General features: G+C 50.0%; 1 protein-coding gene and 1 long non-coding RNA gene across 4 annotated transcripts in view; one reads left to right on the forward strand and one right to left on the reverse strand.

Moving 5' to 3' along the window:
• LOC144737519 (uncharacterized) overlaps nt 1-14,770 on the forward strand; it is a 53,328-nt gene that overhangs the window by 25,676 nt on the left and 12,882 nt on the right. The window lies entirely within an intron of this gene.
• The window catches only part of LOC144737516 (guanylate-binding protein 1-like), a 120,423-nt gene that overhangs the window by 2,393 nt on the left and 103,260 nt on the right, over nt 1-14,770 (reverse strand). For 2 of the 3 annotated variants that reach the window (XM_078620241.1, XM_078620243.1), the window contains one exon: nt 13,155-13,258. In XM_078620241.1, the coding sequence (XP_078476367.1) occupies nt 13,155-13,258 (104 nt within the window). Of the gene's footprint in view, nt 1-11,842; nt 11,941-13,154; nt 13,259-14,770 lie in introns of all 3 variants that reach the window. The other variant, XM_078620242.1, reaches the window with a different exon arrangement.

Genomic DNA, 14,770 nt, shown 5'->3' on the forward strand with positions numbered 1-14,770 from the left:
TAAAGGATTTAAAAATATATTCGCCTGTGGAGGACGCGGGGATCGATCCCGCGACCTTTGGCATGGGAAGCGAGGGCGCTACCAACTGCGCTACTCCGCCACGGCCTGTGGAGGGGTTACGCTCTGGGCTCTTATACTGTGACGTTCAGCCAAAGCCATGAATGAGTTCTATTTGAATATATGTAAAATAATTGTTTTTGCCTAAAAAGTGTAAAATTTTAGAAAAACATTTTCACGAACATTAATTGTCTCGCACAACGAATCTGTGTGGAAAATGTCAGCTCGATTGGATCACGGGAAGTGGGTTAAAAAACGACCGAAAGATTTGCACGGTCGTAAGCAAGCACGCAAGCAAGCAAGCATGCAAGCACGCAAGCAAGCAAGCAAGCGAACTTAATATAAAGGATTTTAAAAAGTACAGAAGAGCCCCTCTCAACAACCACCCCTGTTAACAACTAATCGCTTGTCGACAGGCTTCCATAGAGCCCGATGTGAAGTGTATAGTGTAGTGTATAGTAGTGTAGGACTTGAAATATCATGCGCCACGCGTTCTGTTGCTAGGCAAGCGAGCATAGTACAGTGGGAGCATCTAAGGACACGGTTGTTGTTGTAGTGGCATTAAGGGGGGGTCGTTAAGAGGCGCGACAGGTGTTAGGGGTGACTGAGGACGCAGGCCGGTGATTGGTCAGGAGGGTGAGTGGCTAAAAACCGGCGCCGGCCTGGCGGCAATAACATGGTCACGTGAGGCTGGGGGCCTGGGGACGAGTAGCAAAGTGGGGGGTAAGATAATTGATTGGGACTGATTGGTGCGGGGATAAAGGGCACAGCGTAACGGAGAGACGGGAGCCTTGGTTGGTGTTGGAGTTGGAGTGGTTGGTGCCCGGGACAGAGACGGAGCAGCAGTGAGCAGGAATAGATATGATAAGGGTGGATAGAGAGAACACAGTGTACGGTAGCAGTGGATAGAGAGAACACGGTGTATGGTAGCAGTGGATAGAGAGAACACAGTGTACGGTAGCAGTGGATAGAGAGAACACAGTGTACGGTAGCAGTGGCTAGAGAGAATACAGTGTACGGTAGCAGTGGTAGCAGTGGATGGAGTGAGTACAGAGTAGGGTAGTAGCGGAGTAACGGACCTTGAGAGAGAAGGAGAGTGAGCGAGTAAAGTCGCGGAGCGGAGCGAGCGAACGGGGAGACATGGAGTGTTGTTAATGGCGGGTTGGGCATCGGAGTGAACGGAGAGACACGGAGCGATGATGAGGAGGTGTGAACTCTATGCGTGAATAAACGAGACAAGAAAGATAACGAGAGTACAAGTCCTACAGTAGTATAGTGTATAGTAGTGTATATTGCAGTGCCTCTATAGAACCCAATGTATTCCCTTACTGACTATTCCCCTGTTAACGACAGGCTGATGTAGGTAGAGTAAGTATTCATAAATACATTCTTCTTTAATTATATGTTCATAATGTTTTTAGTATACTTATGTATTAATATCAATTGTTTAAAAATTAGAAAGTAATTATTTGGGGTGAAAAAGGGGGAATGTTCGATGCTATCAGAACGAATGATAGGGGACGTGTGTTTGCGATACTCGTTTACTGACCAAGTCACTGAACGAACGGTTTCGTGGAACCAATTACCGTCGTTAAGAGGATGGGTTCTACTGCACATTAACGCAGCAAGTATAAATCATAGCAAAGACAACCAAATATAAACTAGAGTCAAAAAAAATGCTACTTACGGAAGAGACTGAACACGGTGTAAATATTAATATTAAAACAAAATACATTTCCTTCAGCGACAATTGGCTCAGACAAATTACTTTTTTAAACCATATATAGCTAAATTAAGTGACGGAAAAATATAAATATATCAACGATAAGTATCGCACTAGTATGTGAACAGAGGTGTATGTTGTCTATACAATACTAGCTTTACTACCCGGCTTTGCCCGGGTCTTGGATTATTGTCTGAAAAACCCTGAAAAAAATGTAATGCTTGCAAGAAAGAAAAAATCCTAAACAAATCAACGTAACTAAATCTGATGTTTTTCACTCAAGGAAATTCAACCTTAACCCACTTATACGTAAGGTCGATTTTGGCAACTCGGGAAGGGAATGACGTGGGCGAGTTGAAAATAGTCGCGTTCACTTAGAAATTCCAGACAGCATCAGCTGTGCAAATTTCATGACGTCAGAGCTCAGCGTTCGAGAGTTTTTGCTGCTTCACACAAACAGATGCATTTTCTGCTTTATATTTAAGATAGCAGTTGTACCCGTTCTTCGCATGGATATGTATTCAAACTCCGAGAAGCCAATGGCTTCATCGGCCAGGAACAAAGCGCCACATAAAGTCTCCCGGCACGCTGTTAACAGCTCTAGAACTACAGCGTGCGAAGAGCCATATGGTAGGGGTAAGCATTGGTAGGGGAAAGCATTACAGACTGCTTAACTCAGGTGTGTTGCAGGTTGACGCCACATATTTCATGGTCATCCCCCCCCCCCCCCCCCCCCCAATATACATATTTTTATATTTTATACTTTTTAAATTGTGTACAGTATGGAACGTACCCACATGCCAAATTTCAAGTTTGTAGCATGTTGGGAAGTATGCTAAACATTTCGAACAGACACACACACATATCCACAAATGTCCCTTTTATATATAAGGTGACGTTATACAGAATTGAAACCTTAACATTGGATGGTGATTTAAATGGAAGATTAACCACGGGACATTTCGGAAAGAAATGAAATTTCAGGTTTTTGAGGCATCATTAACAAACATAAATAATAACCGTGCAATTGTTTGTCCGAGCTACAATGCACTTTGGTGTTGTGCGATGTCTAAGACTTGTTCCTCCCTACATCCATGACCTTCAGCCATGTATATTCCATCGGGATCATTAAGATCCTCACATGGTGCATTGCTCACTGTCACCATGGTCTCCAGGCTTCATACTTGGGGTGATGACAGCGACCCTGGTTCGATTCAGAACCACGGCTAAGATCAGTGGTGAGTGATATTTGAACCAGCGATCCTGCATGGGCCCCTTCTACTCCCTCCACCGACTAACATCATGTACTACTCTTCACACAACACAAATGCACGACACCCGCAAGTGCTATGGTTCTTCGAGTGTGGTCAGTTTTACATTTTGTATTGCTTTATTTTAAAATTCATGATTTGTATTTCCAGCGTGAGAAAAAAAGTTTGTTCAAGAGTGGGAACATTTTGAGGCCGAAACGTATCTCAGCTTGCAACATGGGAGAGTTTCAATGGGAAAACGGTGGTCATTTAACGAGTTTTCGCTTACCAAGCAATTTTCGCGGAACGCATCTTGCTCGTTATACGAGCCGACACGTATGTACACGTAATGGTAAGGACATTGCGGTGATCCTCACATTGTGCATTGCTCATTGTTGCTACGGCCTCCAGGCTTCACACTTTGGGAGTAATGACGGCGCCTTGGCAATTGCGGCACCTAAACTATGGAACACATTGCCCCTTCGAGGTCAGGGGACTTCCGGGACACTTCCAGATCTCCAAATCTCAACTTAAAAATATCTCTGTTTAAACTGGTTTTATCTCTCTTTAGTTATTCTCAAATGTCTTCCTCGGTTCTTCTTTCCTTGGTTGATGTTAAATTTTTCTGCCTTTTTATGCATAGCGCCATGACATTGTAAGGACAATGGTAAGGACATTGGGGTGTGTGTGTGTGTGTGATATGGATGGCATGGGTTGACCATGCCAATTCTACAACTGCAAAGGAAAGAAAAACTGCGTGAAAGGTGAGCACAAAGCACGGGAGAGGGAGAAAACTCGTGAGAGAGATAGTGAGAAGAAGGGAGAAATACAACCGCCAGGTTAATAGATGAGAGCCGGGGTCCCCTGAAAACGTGGCCTGAGATCTCCCATCAAACACGGGACATGCTGCTGCAGGGCTGAAGGACTGTACTCGCATTGGAGTCGGTCAATCCAAGCAGAAAAAGTTGAATAAGAAGTTGATGAAGAACTTGAAGAATTTGAGGAAGAAGTTGAGGTTGCTGACAGGGCTGAGTCGAGCCACTCCACTGCAAGTGCGTGGGCTGAGTTAGCGACCAGGACTCCAGTCTCAGGGCCAGGACCAGGAAGGACTGATTACGGGCCGAGGGGCAAAGGTAAGGATCGAGTGCGGGGGTGGAACGAGGTTGACCGGCATCCTGGGAGTCCTCCGTGGGCTCTATCTCGATGTCAACCAGTGACCTTAAACAAAACCGATACCCGCGAAACTTTTATCGAATGCATGACACCACGTCGTTAGGTCATCACGACGGCACAATTGGGGAGAAAGTCTACACCTCATACCCACAGTACCCAGACGCCAGTTTTATTGGGATTACGTGGGTAGGTGGTTAATTGAGCGTGTCTGGATGGTATGCTCTGGATTGTGTTTGTGATTGTGAGGTGGGTCATTGATTGTACGCAATTGTGTTCTGTTAATAGGCGTTGCGTCGCAAGGTGGAGACTGCACACATGTTATGTAGTAACAAGTGCAGCAACTTTACCCTATACAACAGCACACACCACTTCCATTAAGTTCAAGATCTCTGCTCTTAGAGTGTAATGCATTTGATTGGAGGTCGCTTAGCATGCGTAATTTTGGGTTCATAAATATCGCAGCCTACGCGTTATTCTTTTGGTGTTGCCCCTTCAGACGGCTGTAAAACAGTCACAAAGTCCGTTGTGTGATACTTACAATGAGATACAATTTATGTCATAGCATTTACATAGACTGATGATAGAATAGGACCCTGCACAGAACCCGATCGAACAGCCTTAGCTGAGTGGAGTGAAGTCAGAGGAAATTAATTACCCAATTTTACATGGTGTTTTCTACCATCTAAAATAGTTTATTTTTTCACACGGGCCAGAGTCGAGTGCTCACATTTACACATGGCAAATTCTTGATTGTTTGGGCCCAAATGCGAAATGTAGATATTTTCGTTTTGATGTTTCTGTTCGTATGCCGAATTTAATCTCCCTTACCCTTCTCGAACATCAGAGTGAAAAAAGTGTGCGAATGCACGGCAGACGTGAAAAGAATGGGCATAGCGGCTGATCCGGAGCTATTCATCGGCATTTACCATGGACTTTCCCAGAGCTGCACGCTGATCCCCATTCATTTAATGTTAGGAGCAATGCTTCAGTGGCACTGGGGTATGAAGAGGCAGAAACACCCCTGCAATCGATAATTTCACCACTCATAATTCCCCGGCTGTGCCCCAACAGTGGTGATAAGTGTACATGAATCGTGTCTCCTGAATATCTTTTTGGTGAAATAAAATGTTGTTTTTCTCTATGATGTATAATTATTTGGAAGCGGTAAGAATGATCAAATAACACAAAAGTGACGTCAACAACTGCTTGGAATCGACGTCATATTAGTGACACCAAGCACAAGCCCTCGTTGTGTTATAGTGGAGCTTTGTTTGGAAAAAAGCATACACAAGCAGAACTTTACTCCATGTCTCAACACGTTTTAGTCAGTCAGTGATTTGGCTTTCCAGACAAATATTATCCCATCAGCATTTTTTTTAAGCGAGCAAACTCTGGACTGATTTTGACCTTATGGTTCTCATCAGCAGAGTACGGCTTATTAAACAAAAAATGCTGCTTTTATCCATGGGTCCTTCTTTCCAGTATCAAATATGATTAAAAATAAAAATAGGGTTTACCCTTTCTGACAATGAAACAGGAGTTGTGTTAAGATGTTCAACCACTAAATAGATACCTTTTGCACGGCATCAGGTTTGATTTAACCACACACACTTGTGGAAAAACATGCAAACAACCATGCTCTGATAATATATGCATTGTTCAATCAGTTTAAACAAAAATGCATATATAATTATCAGAGCATGTTTGTTTGCATGTGTAATGTGAGGATATATCCGGCTCACTGACGTATCACAACTCGTCATGATGATTGACTCTGCCGGTCCTGGTTAATAGCCAATGCGGGGAAGCCTAGGGGCGTGGCCCTGACGTAATGGAAAGGTGACAGCTGTAAGGATTGGTTCTGCTGGCTTTGGCCACAGCCAATGGGGAGATGAGTCAGGGGCGTGGTCCTGGGAGCTTACGAGGGGGCCTGGAATATTCCATGGAGGCTAACAAGGATTGGCGGAAACGTACCACGTGACCCGGGTATTAAATAGGGGTGGAGACGAACGACACGGGGTCAGAACGGGAACGAACAGAGGAAGGGGGCCACGCGGGAGCGGGGCTCCGGGTTGCCACATGGCAGTGTGTCTCTCTCTCTATCTGTCCCTCTCACGCTGCCTGTCAGCAGTGTGAAGGAAAGCTGTAATACAAGTTGAATAAAAGACGGATTCCAGAAGTCGCCTCAACGAGCTTTATTACATTGGTGTCAGAAGTATCTCTTGAGACCGTTTGGGCGATCCTTTAAGATGTCCAAGCACCTCAAGAAGAAGAACCCACCGGACCCTCTGTCGGAGGAAGAAGTTGAGGCGGACGAGGACGAGCTGCTGGGAGCTGCGGGTCCTCTGCCTCCGGATGTTGCTCTCCCCGACGCCGCTCATCGCCGACAGGCTGGAGAAGCGACGTCTTTGACTGCGGACGAGGGATGGCGGCGACTGGCGGAGCAAATTGATTCGCTCTGCGCGATTGTGCTGAATCTGGTGACGGTGGTCGCATCCTCAGCGGCCCTCAGTCGGCCGCGTGGATTTCAACCAAGTGCCGATGACCAGGATTTTCAGCGGGAATCGACGTCCGCCATTGTTCCTGCCGCACTGGGAGAGGCCTCCATCTTGGGCGGGGCTGCTGCGATGAAGCCGCCGGATGCCATCTTGGGAGGGGCTGCTGCCACGCGGCCGCCGGATGCCATCTTGGGCGGGGCTGCTGCGATGAAGCCGCCAGACGCCATCTTGGGCGGGGCTGCTGCCATGCGGCCGCTGGACGCCATCTTGGGCAGGGCTGCCGCGACGCGGCCGCCGGACACCATTCTGATGGAGCCGCGAAATACGCGGGAAGCGGGAATGGAGACGCTCGAGGCGTCGAACATTCACCGCGGACATCGCCTTCCTCAAATCAAGGAATTTGTCGACGGGGGCGATTGGAGTGCGTTCACATGGCGGTTCGAGTCAGCCTTTCGATCCATACGATGGATGGAGGCGGAGGCACTGGAGGCGCTGCCCACGCTGCTAGATGATGTCTCCCTGGCGGTGTTCCGATCGATCCCGGCGACCATGAAGAAGACGCTTCGTGACGCTTTCACGGAAATGGCGGAGTTTTACGAACCACCGACGGCGGCTAACAGGAAATTTATGTCACGTCGTCGAGGACCAGAGGAATCGCCCTAGGCCTACCGAGGGGCGCTGTTAGGGCTGGCCATGGCCGTCTACCCCGACTCGTCAGCTGATCTCCTGGATCCTCTCATCCTTTCCCGAATGATTGAGCTGGCCCAGGAACTAAACATCTCGTTGCCGGTATGCGGCCACGAACCACTTACGTCGCGATGGGCGGCGCAATGCTTGGACGCTAAGTTCAACCTGAAGCGCTGGGATCAGATGGCGGCATGGACGGGGAATCTCGAAATAGACGGTCCACCGTTGGGTGGTCTCCAGGTCGGGTAGTCCACGGCTCCGATGACTCCGGCGACGACGAGGTGATGGCTTGTTGTTCCTCGCTTGGTCCCGAAATGCTGGCTGCGCAACCAGCGTGATGGGGCTGGTCGACCATGTGCAGGGCCCGGGACGAGCGACCGCCGGGCGACGACGGCCACGTGCTTTAAGTGTGGCCGGCGAGGCCATTTCGCCCGGGATTGCCACTGCTGACCTCAGCCTTCTCAGCTCCCGTGGGGCCGGCTTCCATCTCCTCCACCGGACGCAGATCCACGACACCCTCGGGCAAGTCGGCACACATCGGACACCCGGCAGGTCTTGTCACATCACCCATCCACTCGCACACATGTTTGCGCTCAGGACGGAAATTGTGGTACACCTGTGTCGATGCCGCACTCTGCGACACAATGGAAAAAATTGGCCCGTAGGGTGATAGCAGCCGCGTCGGGCTCATCGACGGTACGGGGTACCATCGATGGGATCGATGTTAGTATTTTGGTGGACACAGGCGTGTCTGCCACCATCATTTCCGATGTAATTTTTCATCTCCTGTCCATTCCTACGTCACAGATCCGACCCGTTAATGACGCGTGCGTTGCTGCGAATGGGGGGTAGCATGGGTATTTTGGGGCAAGTTGATGTGCGCATTGCTATCGGGAATATCACCGCGGAGGGACCAGTGTTGATTTCTCATTCACTGGCCGTCCCATGCCTATTGGGCACTGATTTCTTGCACCGCATGCCAGTTAAGATACTCGTCGACCAAGGTTGCTTAGAAATGCCAGGGGGCCGTAGGATGTCGTTCCTGCCTTCCCTGCTGGGCCGTTCGCCCCCGGGTAACGCGGTTAACGCGATTGTTGCTGTCATGGTGGAGGTGCCGTCGGGCTCGCAAATGCTTGTTCCGCTGCGTTACTGAAAGCGTTTGGATGCTGTGGATGGTGCGACGGGTGTGCTGTTGTCCCCGTCGAATTCAGTGGCAAGATCCTATTCCCTAGTAGCGGCTCAAATTATCGTTCGGCCTGGTCAGGCCCCGTTCATACAAGTGTTAAATGGGGGCCCGAACCGGGTCGTTGTCCCGGCTGGATCGGTATTGGCTCACGCAACTACCGATTTCAACAGCTTTGAGGGTAAACCACCCACTAAAATGGCCGCTGGCGGCCCTCGATACGATCGTTCACACGATCGATGGATCGCAGATTTGTGCGGGGAAAATACATCTTTGTCGGCCACGCAAAGGAGTGCTTTGCATTCATTATTGTTGGAGTACGCTGACATTTTCAGTAAATACGATTTGTATCTGGGCCATACCTCGCTCTTGTTGCACCATATTGACACCGGTGCGGCGGGACCAATTTGTATGTACCCGCATCGCATGAGCCCTGCTGAAAGGGAACACGTGCGCGGTGCGGTGTACGACATGTTGGCGTCCGATATAATTTCGCCGTCCAACAGTCCTTGGGGCGCGCCGGTGGTGCTGGTTAAGAAAAAGGATGGTGGGACGAGGTTTTGTGTAGATTTCCGCCGATTAAATAAGATATCCGTGGCAGACGCATACCCCTTGCCACGGATGGACGACTCGTTGGACGCTTTGTCAGGGGCAAATTTTTTTTCCACCTTCGACCTGTCGTCTGGGTTTTGGCAGCTTCCCCTCGATGACGCGTCCAAACCAAAAACGGCATTCCGCACACCACAAGGCCTCTATGAGTTTAACCACTTACCTATGGGCTTGAATGCAGCACCGGCGACGTTCCAACGCTTGATGGAACTGGTGCTAGCGGGGCTGCAGTGGGAAACATGCCTCATATATTTCGACGATATCATCGTATTCAGCCGCATGTTCGAAGAACACCTCTAACGCCTGGAGACTGTCTTTCAGAGGATGCGCTCGGCTGACTTAAATTTAAACCAAAGAAGTGCCACCTTTTGCAATGGTCCGTCCGATACTTGGGTCACATCGTCAGCTCGGACGGTGTGTCCATGGACCCTCAGAAAATGGCGTGTGTCCGAGAGTGGCCAACGCCCACTTCGGTGGGCGACGTACGGCAGTTTATTGGGTTCGCATCCTACTATCGCCGTTTTGTTAAGAAATTCGCGACGCTGGCTAAGCCACTGCATGTTCTGACGGGGAAAAATCAGAGATTTAAATGGGGCCCGGAAGAGGAGCGCTCTTTTCAATCTCTTCGGGATCACCTCGCCACCGCGCCGACACTCGACTACCCGAACTTTTCCCAGCCGTTCATCCTTGACACGGATGCTAGCGATATTGGCATAGGAGCCGTTTTGTCGCAACGGAAAGACGGGGTCGAGCGGGTGGTGGCATACGGCAGCAGGGTTCTGTCCCCTGCCGAAACGCGATATTGCGTGACGCGACGGGAACTGTTAGCAATCGTACATTTTGTTCGCCAGTACCGGCCGTACCTGTATAGAAGGAAATTCCTCGTGCGCACTGACCACGCGGCCTTGCAATATTCGTTGAAATTGGAACAACCATCAGGTCAATTGGCTCGGTGGTTGGAATCATTACAGGGATTTTCCTTCGATATCACGTACCGCAAGGGTACTCGCCATGGCAACGCGCACGCTCTCTCCAGGTTGCCCCCGACTCCTCCCTGCGCCTGTCTGACGGGTACGCATCGCTGTGCAGCGCTGCCTACTTCGCCCTGTCCGGTTATGGGGGCGATGTCAAACGATGAAGGCCAGGATGTACCCGTTGGCGCTGACGATACGCTGCATTTGCCGCACTCATTGTGGCTACGCGAGCAGGCGGCCGATGCCTCTCTGGCTCCGCTGCGGAAACTGATCGGGAAACCGAGATCTCATTTGGCAAGATGGAAATGGCAGATGTCCCGGGGCCAGGTGGGACTATTGATGTGTATGGATGGATTGTCTAACCGTTCACGCCTAGTTGTGACGACATCCCTTCGCCACGACCTGCTCCGTGCTCTGCACACCGACAAACTGATGCACTTCGGCGTGCAGAAAACGTTGGCCGCTATGCAGCAGGATTTCTTTTGGCCCGTCATGACGGCAGATGTCACTAACTTTATCCGGTCATGCCATGATTGTGCAAAGAGGAAACTGCCTTGGCAAAATTATGTTCCGCCACTACGTTCAATTGAGGTGTCCCGTATTAATGAGCTAGTTGCTCTGGACATCCTGGGCCCGTTCCCTCCATCGGCTAGGGCAGGGGTCGGCAACCAAAATAACAAGAAGAGCCATTTCTTTCCAATTCGGTACAAAATTCAGTATTTCAAGAGCCGCAATGCATCTGAGTACATACTGTACATACGTACATATTGCCAAGAAGCAGCCCGTAAAGAGCCGCATGCGGCTCCGGAGCCGTAGGTTGCCGACCCCTGGGCTAGGGGAAACAAATACCTTTTGGTCGGGGTCGAATATTTTTCTCGCTGGCCTATGGCCTGGCCTCTGCTTAACCAAACGACCTCGTCCATCACCGAGGCTTTCTTGAATGGTTACGTTATGGATAAAGGAGCACCCAAAGGGCTGCTCACGGATCAAGGACGTAACTTCTCCTCCAAATTGCTCAAGGATGTATGCGCTGCGCTGGGCACAAAGAAAATCCGCACTTCCCCTTACCATCCGCAAACGGATGGCATGGTGGAACGGTTTAACCGCACCCTTTCGGCCATGCTCTGTCACACGGTGAGTGAAAAACAAACCGATTGGGACTTGCACATACCGGGCGTCCTGGCGGCATACCGCATGGTTCCGCACGCGTCCACAGGATATTCGCCATTTTTCCTGATGTATGGCCATGAGAATGTACCCCCGATTGATGTGCAACTGGGTGCGGTGGGTAAACAACCGTCCCCTTCCTTGCCTGATCACGTACGGGACTCACTTAAATGGGTTACGGAGGCGCGAGAGGCCGCCAGATGTGCGACGGCCCGTACGCAGGCAAGGAATGAGAGGTATGCGCGTGGATCGCGAATTGACATGCCCTGGTTGGTGGGCGATCTGGCATGGCTCCATTGCCCTCAGGTGCCAGTGGGCACATCCCCTAAACTGCACAAGCCTTGGCGGGGGCCTGTGAGGCTGGTGGACATTCGGAATCCCCAGAGTGTTCGCATCCAGTACGGCCAACGTCGTTGGTATGTCCATTCGTCGCGACTCAAACCGTAAGTTGACCCGCGTGCTGGCCCTTCATCTCCACTTGTTGACCTGCCGGGGTCTGGCGTGCCGAATGTGCCACTTGCCTCGCCCGTTGATCCCCAGCGGGGCTGTGTTATATCCCCCGCAGATGAACAGGTTTTGAGGGATGACGAGACCCCGGACATCCCTCCTCCAACAGGACCTGTCCCAGATACAACGGAAACCGAACATTCTTCTTCTTCTTCTCCACGGCAACCACCTCCTGCTGATCAGTCGGCGAGGCAACCACGAGCGAACAACGGAGAGGGTCCGGCGTCGCGTACGCGGTCGAAATCTCTTCTGTTTCGCTAGTATTGATTACCTTGCGGTCTGTCACCCTGTTGTTACTGCGCTACAGGGGCGCCCTAATGTATGTCTGTTGTTAAATGTTTTGCATTCCTCGGCGCGTAGACGCCTACTCCCCCCTTACCTTGATAATGCGTCTTAGATGCCCTAATATTTATCCAAATGGGATTCGGCTTGTCAACCTTTTCCCAGCCGAGACGGCTGACTTTTTACACGGGGGGGGGTGATGTAATGTGAGGATATATCCGGCTCACTGACGTATCACAACTCGTCATGATGATTGACTCTGCCGGTCCTGGTTAATAGCCAATGGGGGGAAGCCTAGGGGCGTGGCCCTGACGTAATGGAAAGGTGACAGCTGTAAGGATTGGTTCTGCTGGCTTTGGCCACAGCCAATGGGGAGATGAGTTAGGGGCGTGGTCCTGGGAGCTTATGAGGGGGCCTGGAATATTCCATGGAGGCTAACGAGGATTGGCGGAAACGTACCACGTGACCCGGATATTAAATAGGGGTGGAGACGATCGACACGGGTTCAGAACGGGAACGAACAGAGGAAGGGGGCCACGCGGGAGCGGGGCTCCGGGTTGCCACGTGGCAGTGTGCCTGTCAGCAGCGTGAAGGAAAGCTGTAATACAAGTTGAATAAAAGTCGGATTCCAGAAGTCGCCTAAACGAGCATTGTTACACATGTTTGCCACACGTATATGTAGTTAATGCAGACTTGATGCCTTGCAAAAGGTATTTATTTGGTGTTTTAAAATTTTATTTTTCATAAAAAGCTGTTAGGTTTCTAGATGTTATTTGCAAAAGCACTCCACATAAATTCTTGGAGGACGTCCACAGTTACCCTTAACCAATCCAGACACAACGAGTGCTATGGTGTAGCGATGTCAAAACCAGATGGATGGATGGACAGATGCATGCGAAGATACAGGATTGGGATTGAATCAAGCAGTGACACTCGGTAAGGAAAGAGAAGCATCACAGACATTAATTTGGCCTCAGTGTCACTTTTACTTTGACTGAAGGGATGTAATTATGATGATGGTGGTAGTAGTGGTGACATTATTACCTTTTGCTGATTCTTCAAGTGTGATTTGTCTGATTTCCTGTCTTTGTTAACGTTCTTCAGAACCTCCGAATCTTGCTTTCGTTGCCTTTCCAATGTTCTGGTCTCTGCAAAGACAACTCACTTACTAAAACATGTTTGGGCTGGGATATCTGATAATTTAAGAAATAAATTTCCTACACTGATAATTATATTATTGGTTCCATTACTTAACTAAGTGTAGAGTACACATATATACTCTCTAGTTCTTTCGGAAAAGTCACGTAGATAGAAAAAAGAAAACACGACGTTTCGGTCGCAACACAGGCGTCTGTCTTCAGGTGAGAAAAATGATCTGCTGTTGTGGCTATAAATAGGCACGGGGGGGGGGAGGAGTTTGGCCGATAGGAGTTCACAGGGAGAGGGGGGAAGGTTTGTGGCATGCATGGACGGGTGGGGGCTGTAGAAATTAGCAAGTAAATTAACTTGAATTAGTAATCGGACAACAAGACACACGGGTGGGTGAGTGAAAATCACAGCAGTTTAAACTTCCTTCCAAGGATTGCTCAATCTGAATCCTTCTCGATTAAAGTTTTGTCTATGTTTGTATATCTGGATGGCTTCATGAACAAATCTCTGATGGTGGCCCGACGGTTTGCAGAGCACCTTGGTCTCGGAGAATACAATTGTCATGTGTGCCCACAGCGTTGAAATAATTATCCTCCACCGCCGAGGTGTGGTTCTGCCATGTTTCAAATCCGCTTTGTGTTCGCGAACCCGGTCTGAGACACATTGCTTCGTTTCACCAATGTAACTGCTGCCGCAGACACGAAGCGCCGTGTCTCAGACCGGGTTCGCGAACACAAAGTGGATTTGAAACAGGGCAGAACCAACACCTCGGCGGTGGCGAATCATTGTTTCAACGCTGTGGGCACACATGACATTGTTTCCTCCGAGACTAAGGTGCTCTGCAAACCCTCGGGCCACCAGTAGAGATTTGTTCATGAAGCCATCCAGATATATAAACACAGACAACACTTTAATCGAGAAGAAGAATTCAGATTGAGCAATCATTGGAAGGATGTGATAAACCGCGTCAAGTTTTAACTGCTATGATTTTCACTCACCCACCCATGTGTCTTGTTGTCCGATTACTAATTCAAGTCCCTTTACTTGCTAATTTCTCCATCCCCACCCGTCCATGCACGCCACAAACCCTCCCCCTCTCTCCTGTGAACTCCTACAGCCAAACTCCTTCCCCCCTTCCCCCCCCCCCCCCCCGTGCCGATGTTGCGCCATAATAAGGCGCTGTAAGCAGCTGACCTGCCACCCCACGCTCACGGGCCGACAGGGGGCAGCCGAGAGAGAGTGAGGTGTGTAGGGGTTGACCGAAGGTAAAACCCCCGCCCCCCTGCGACCAGAGGTTGATACCCCAGACCCCCCAGGGGGTGGGGGCTGAGGGGGATGTGGGCCCCCCACCACTTCCCAAGACCACTTAAGATTTAAGACCCCCTAAGACCTTCCCGAAGTTTCTGGAGGGGGGGGGGGGGTAATGAGGGGAGTGGTGACCCTGACCAGGGGATAAAAGGTCGGCCCTCTGGACAGGCCGGGCAATGTTCGCCAACTCAAGCTTGAAGACA

Source organism: Lampetra planeri, chromosome 71 (assembly GCF_965212315.1).
Source record: "Lampetra planeri chromosome 71, kcLamPlan1.2.h2, whole genome shotgun sequence".
In the NCBI taxonomy this organism is placed as follows: domain Eukaryota; kingdom Metazoa; phylum Chordata; class Hyperoartia; order Petromyzontiformes; family Petromyzontidae; genus Lampetra; species Lampetra planeri.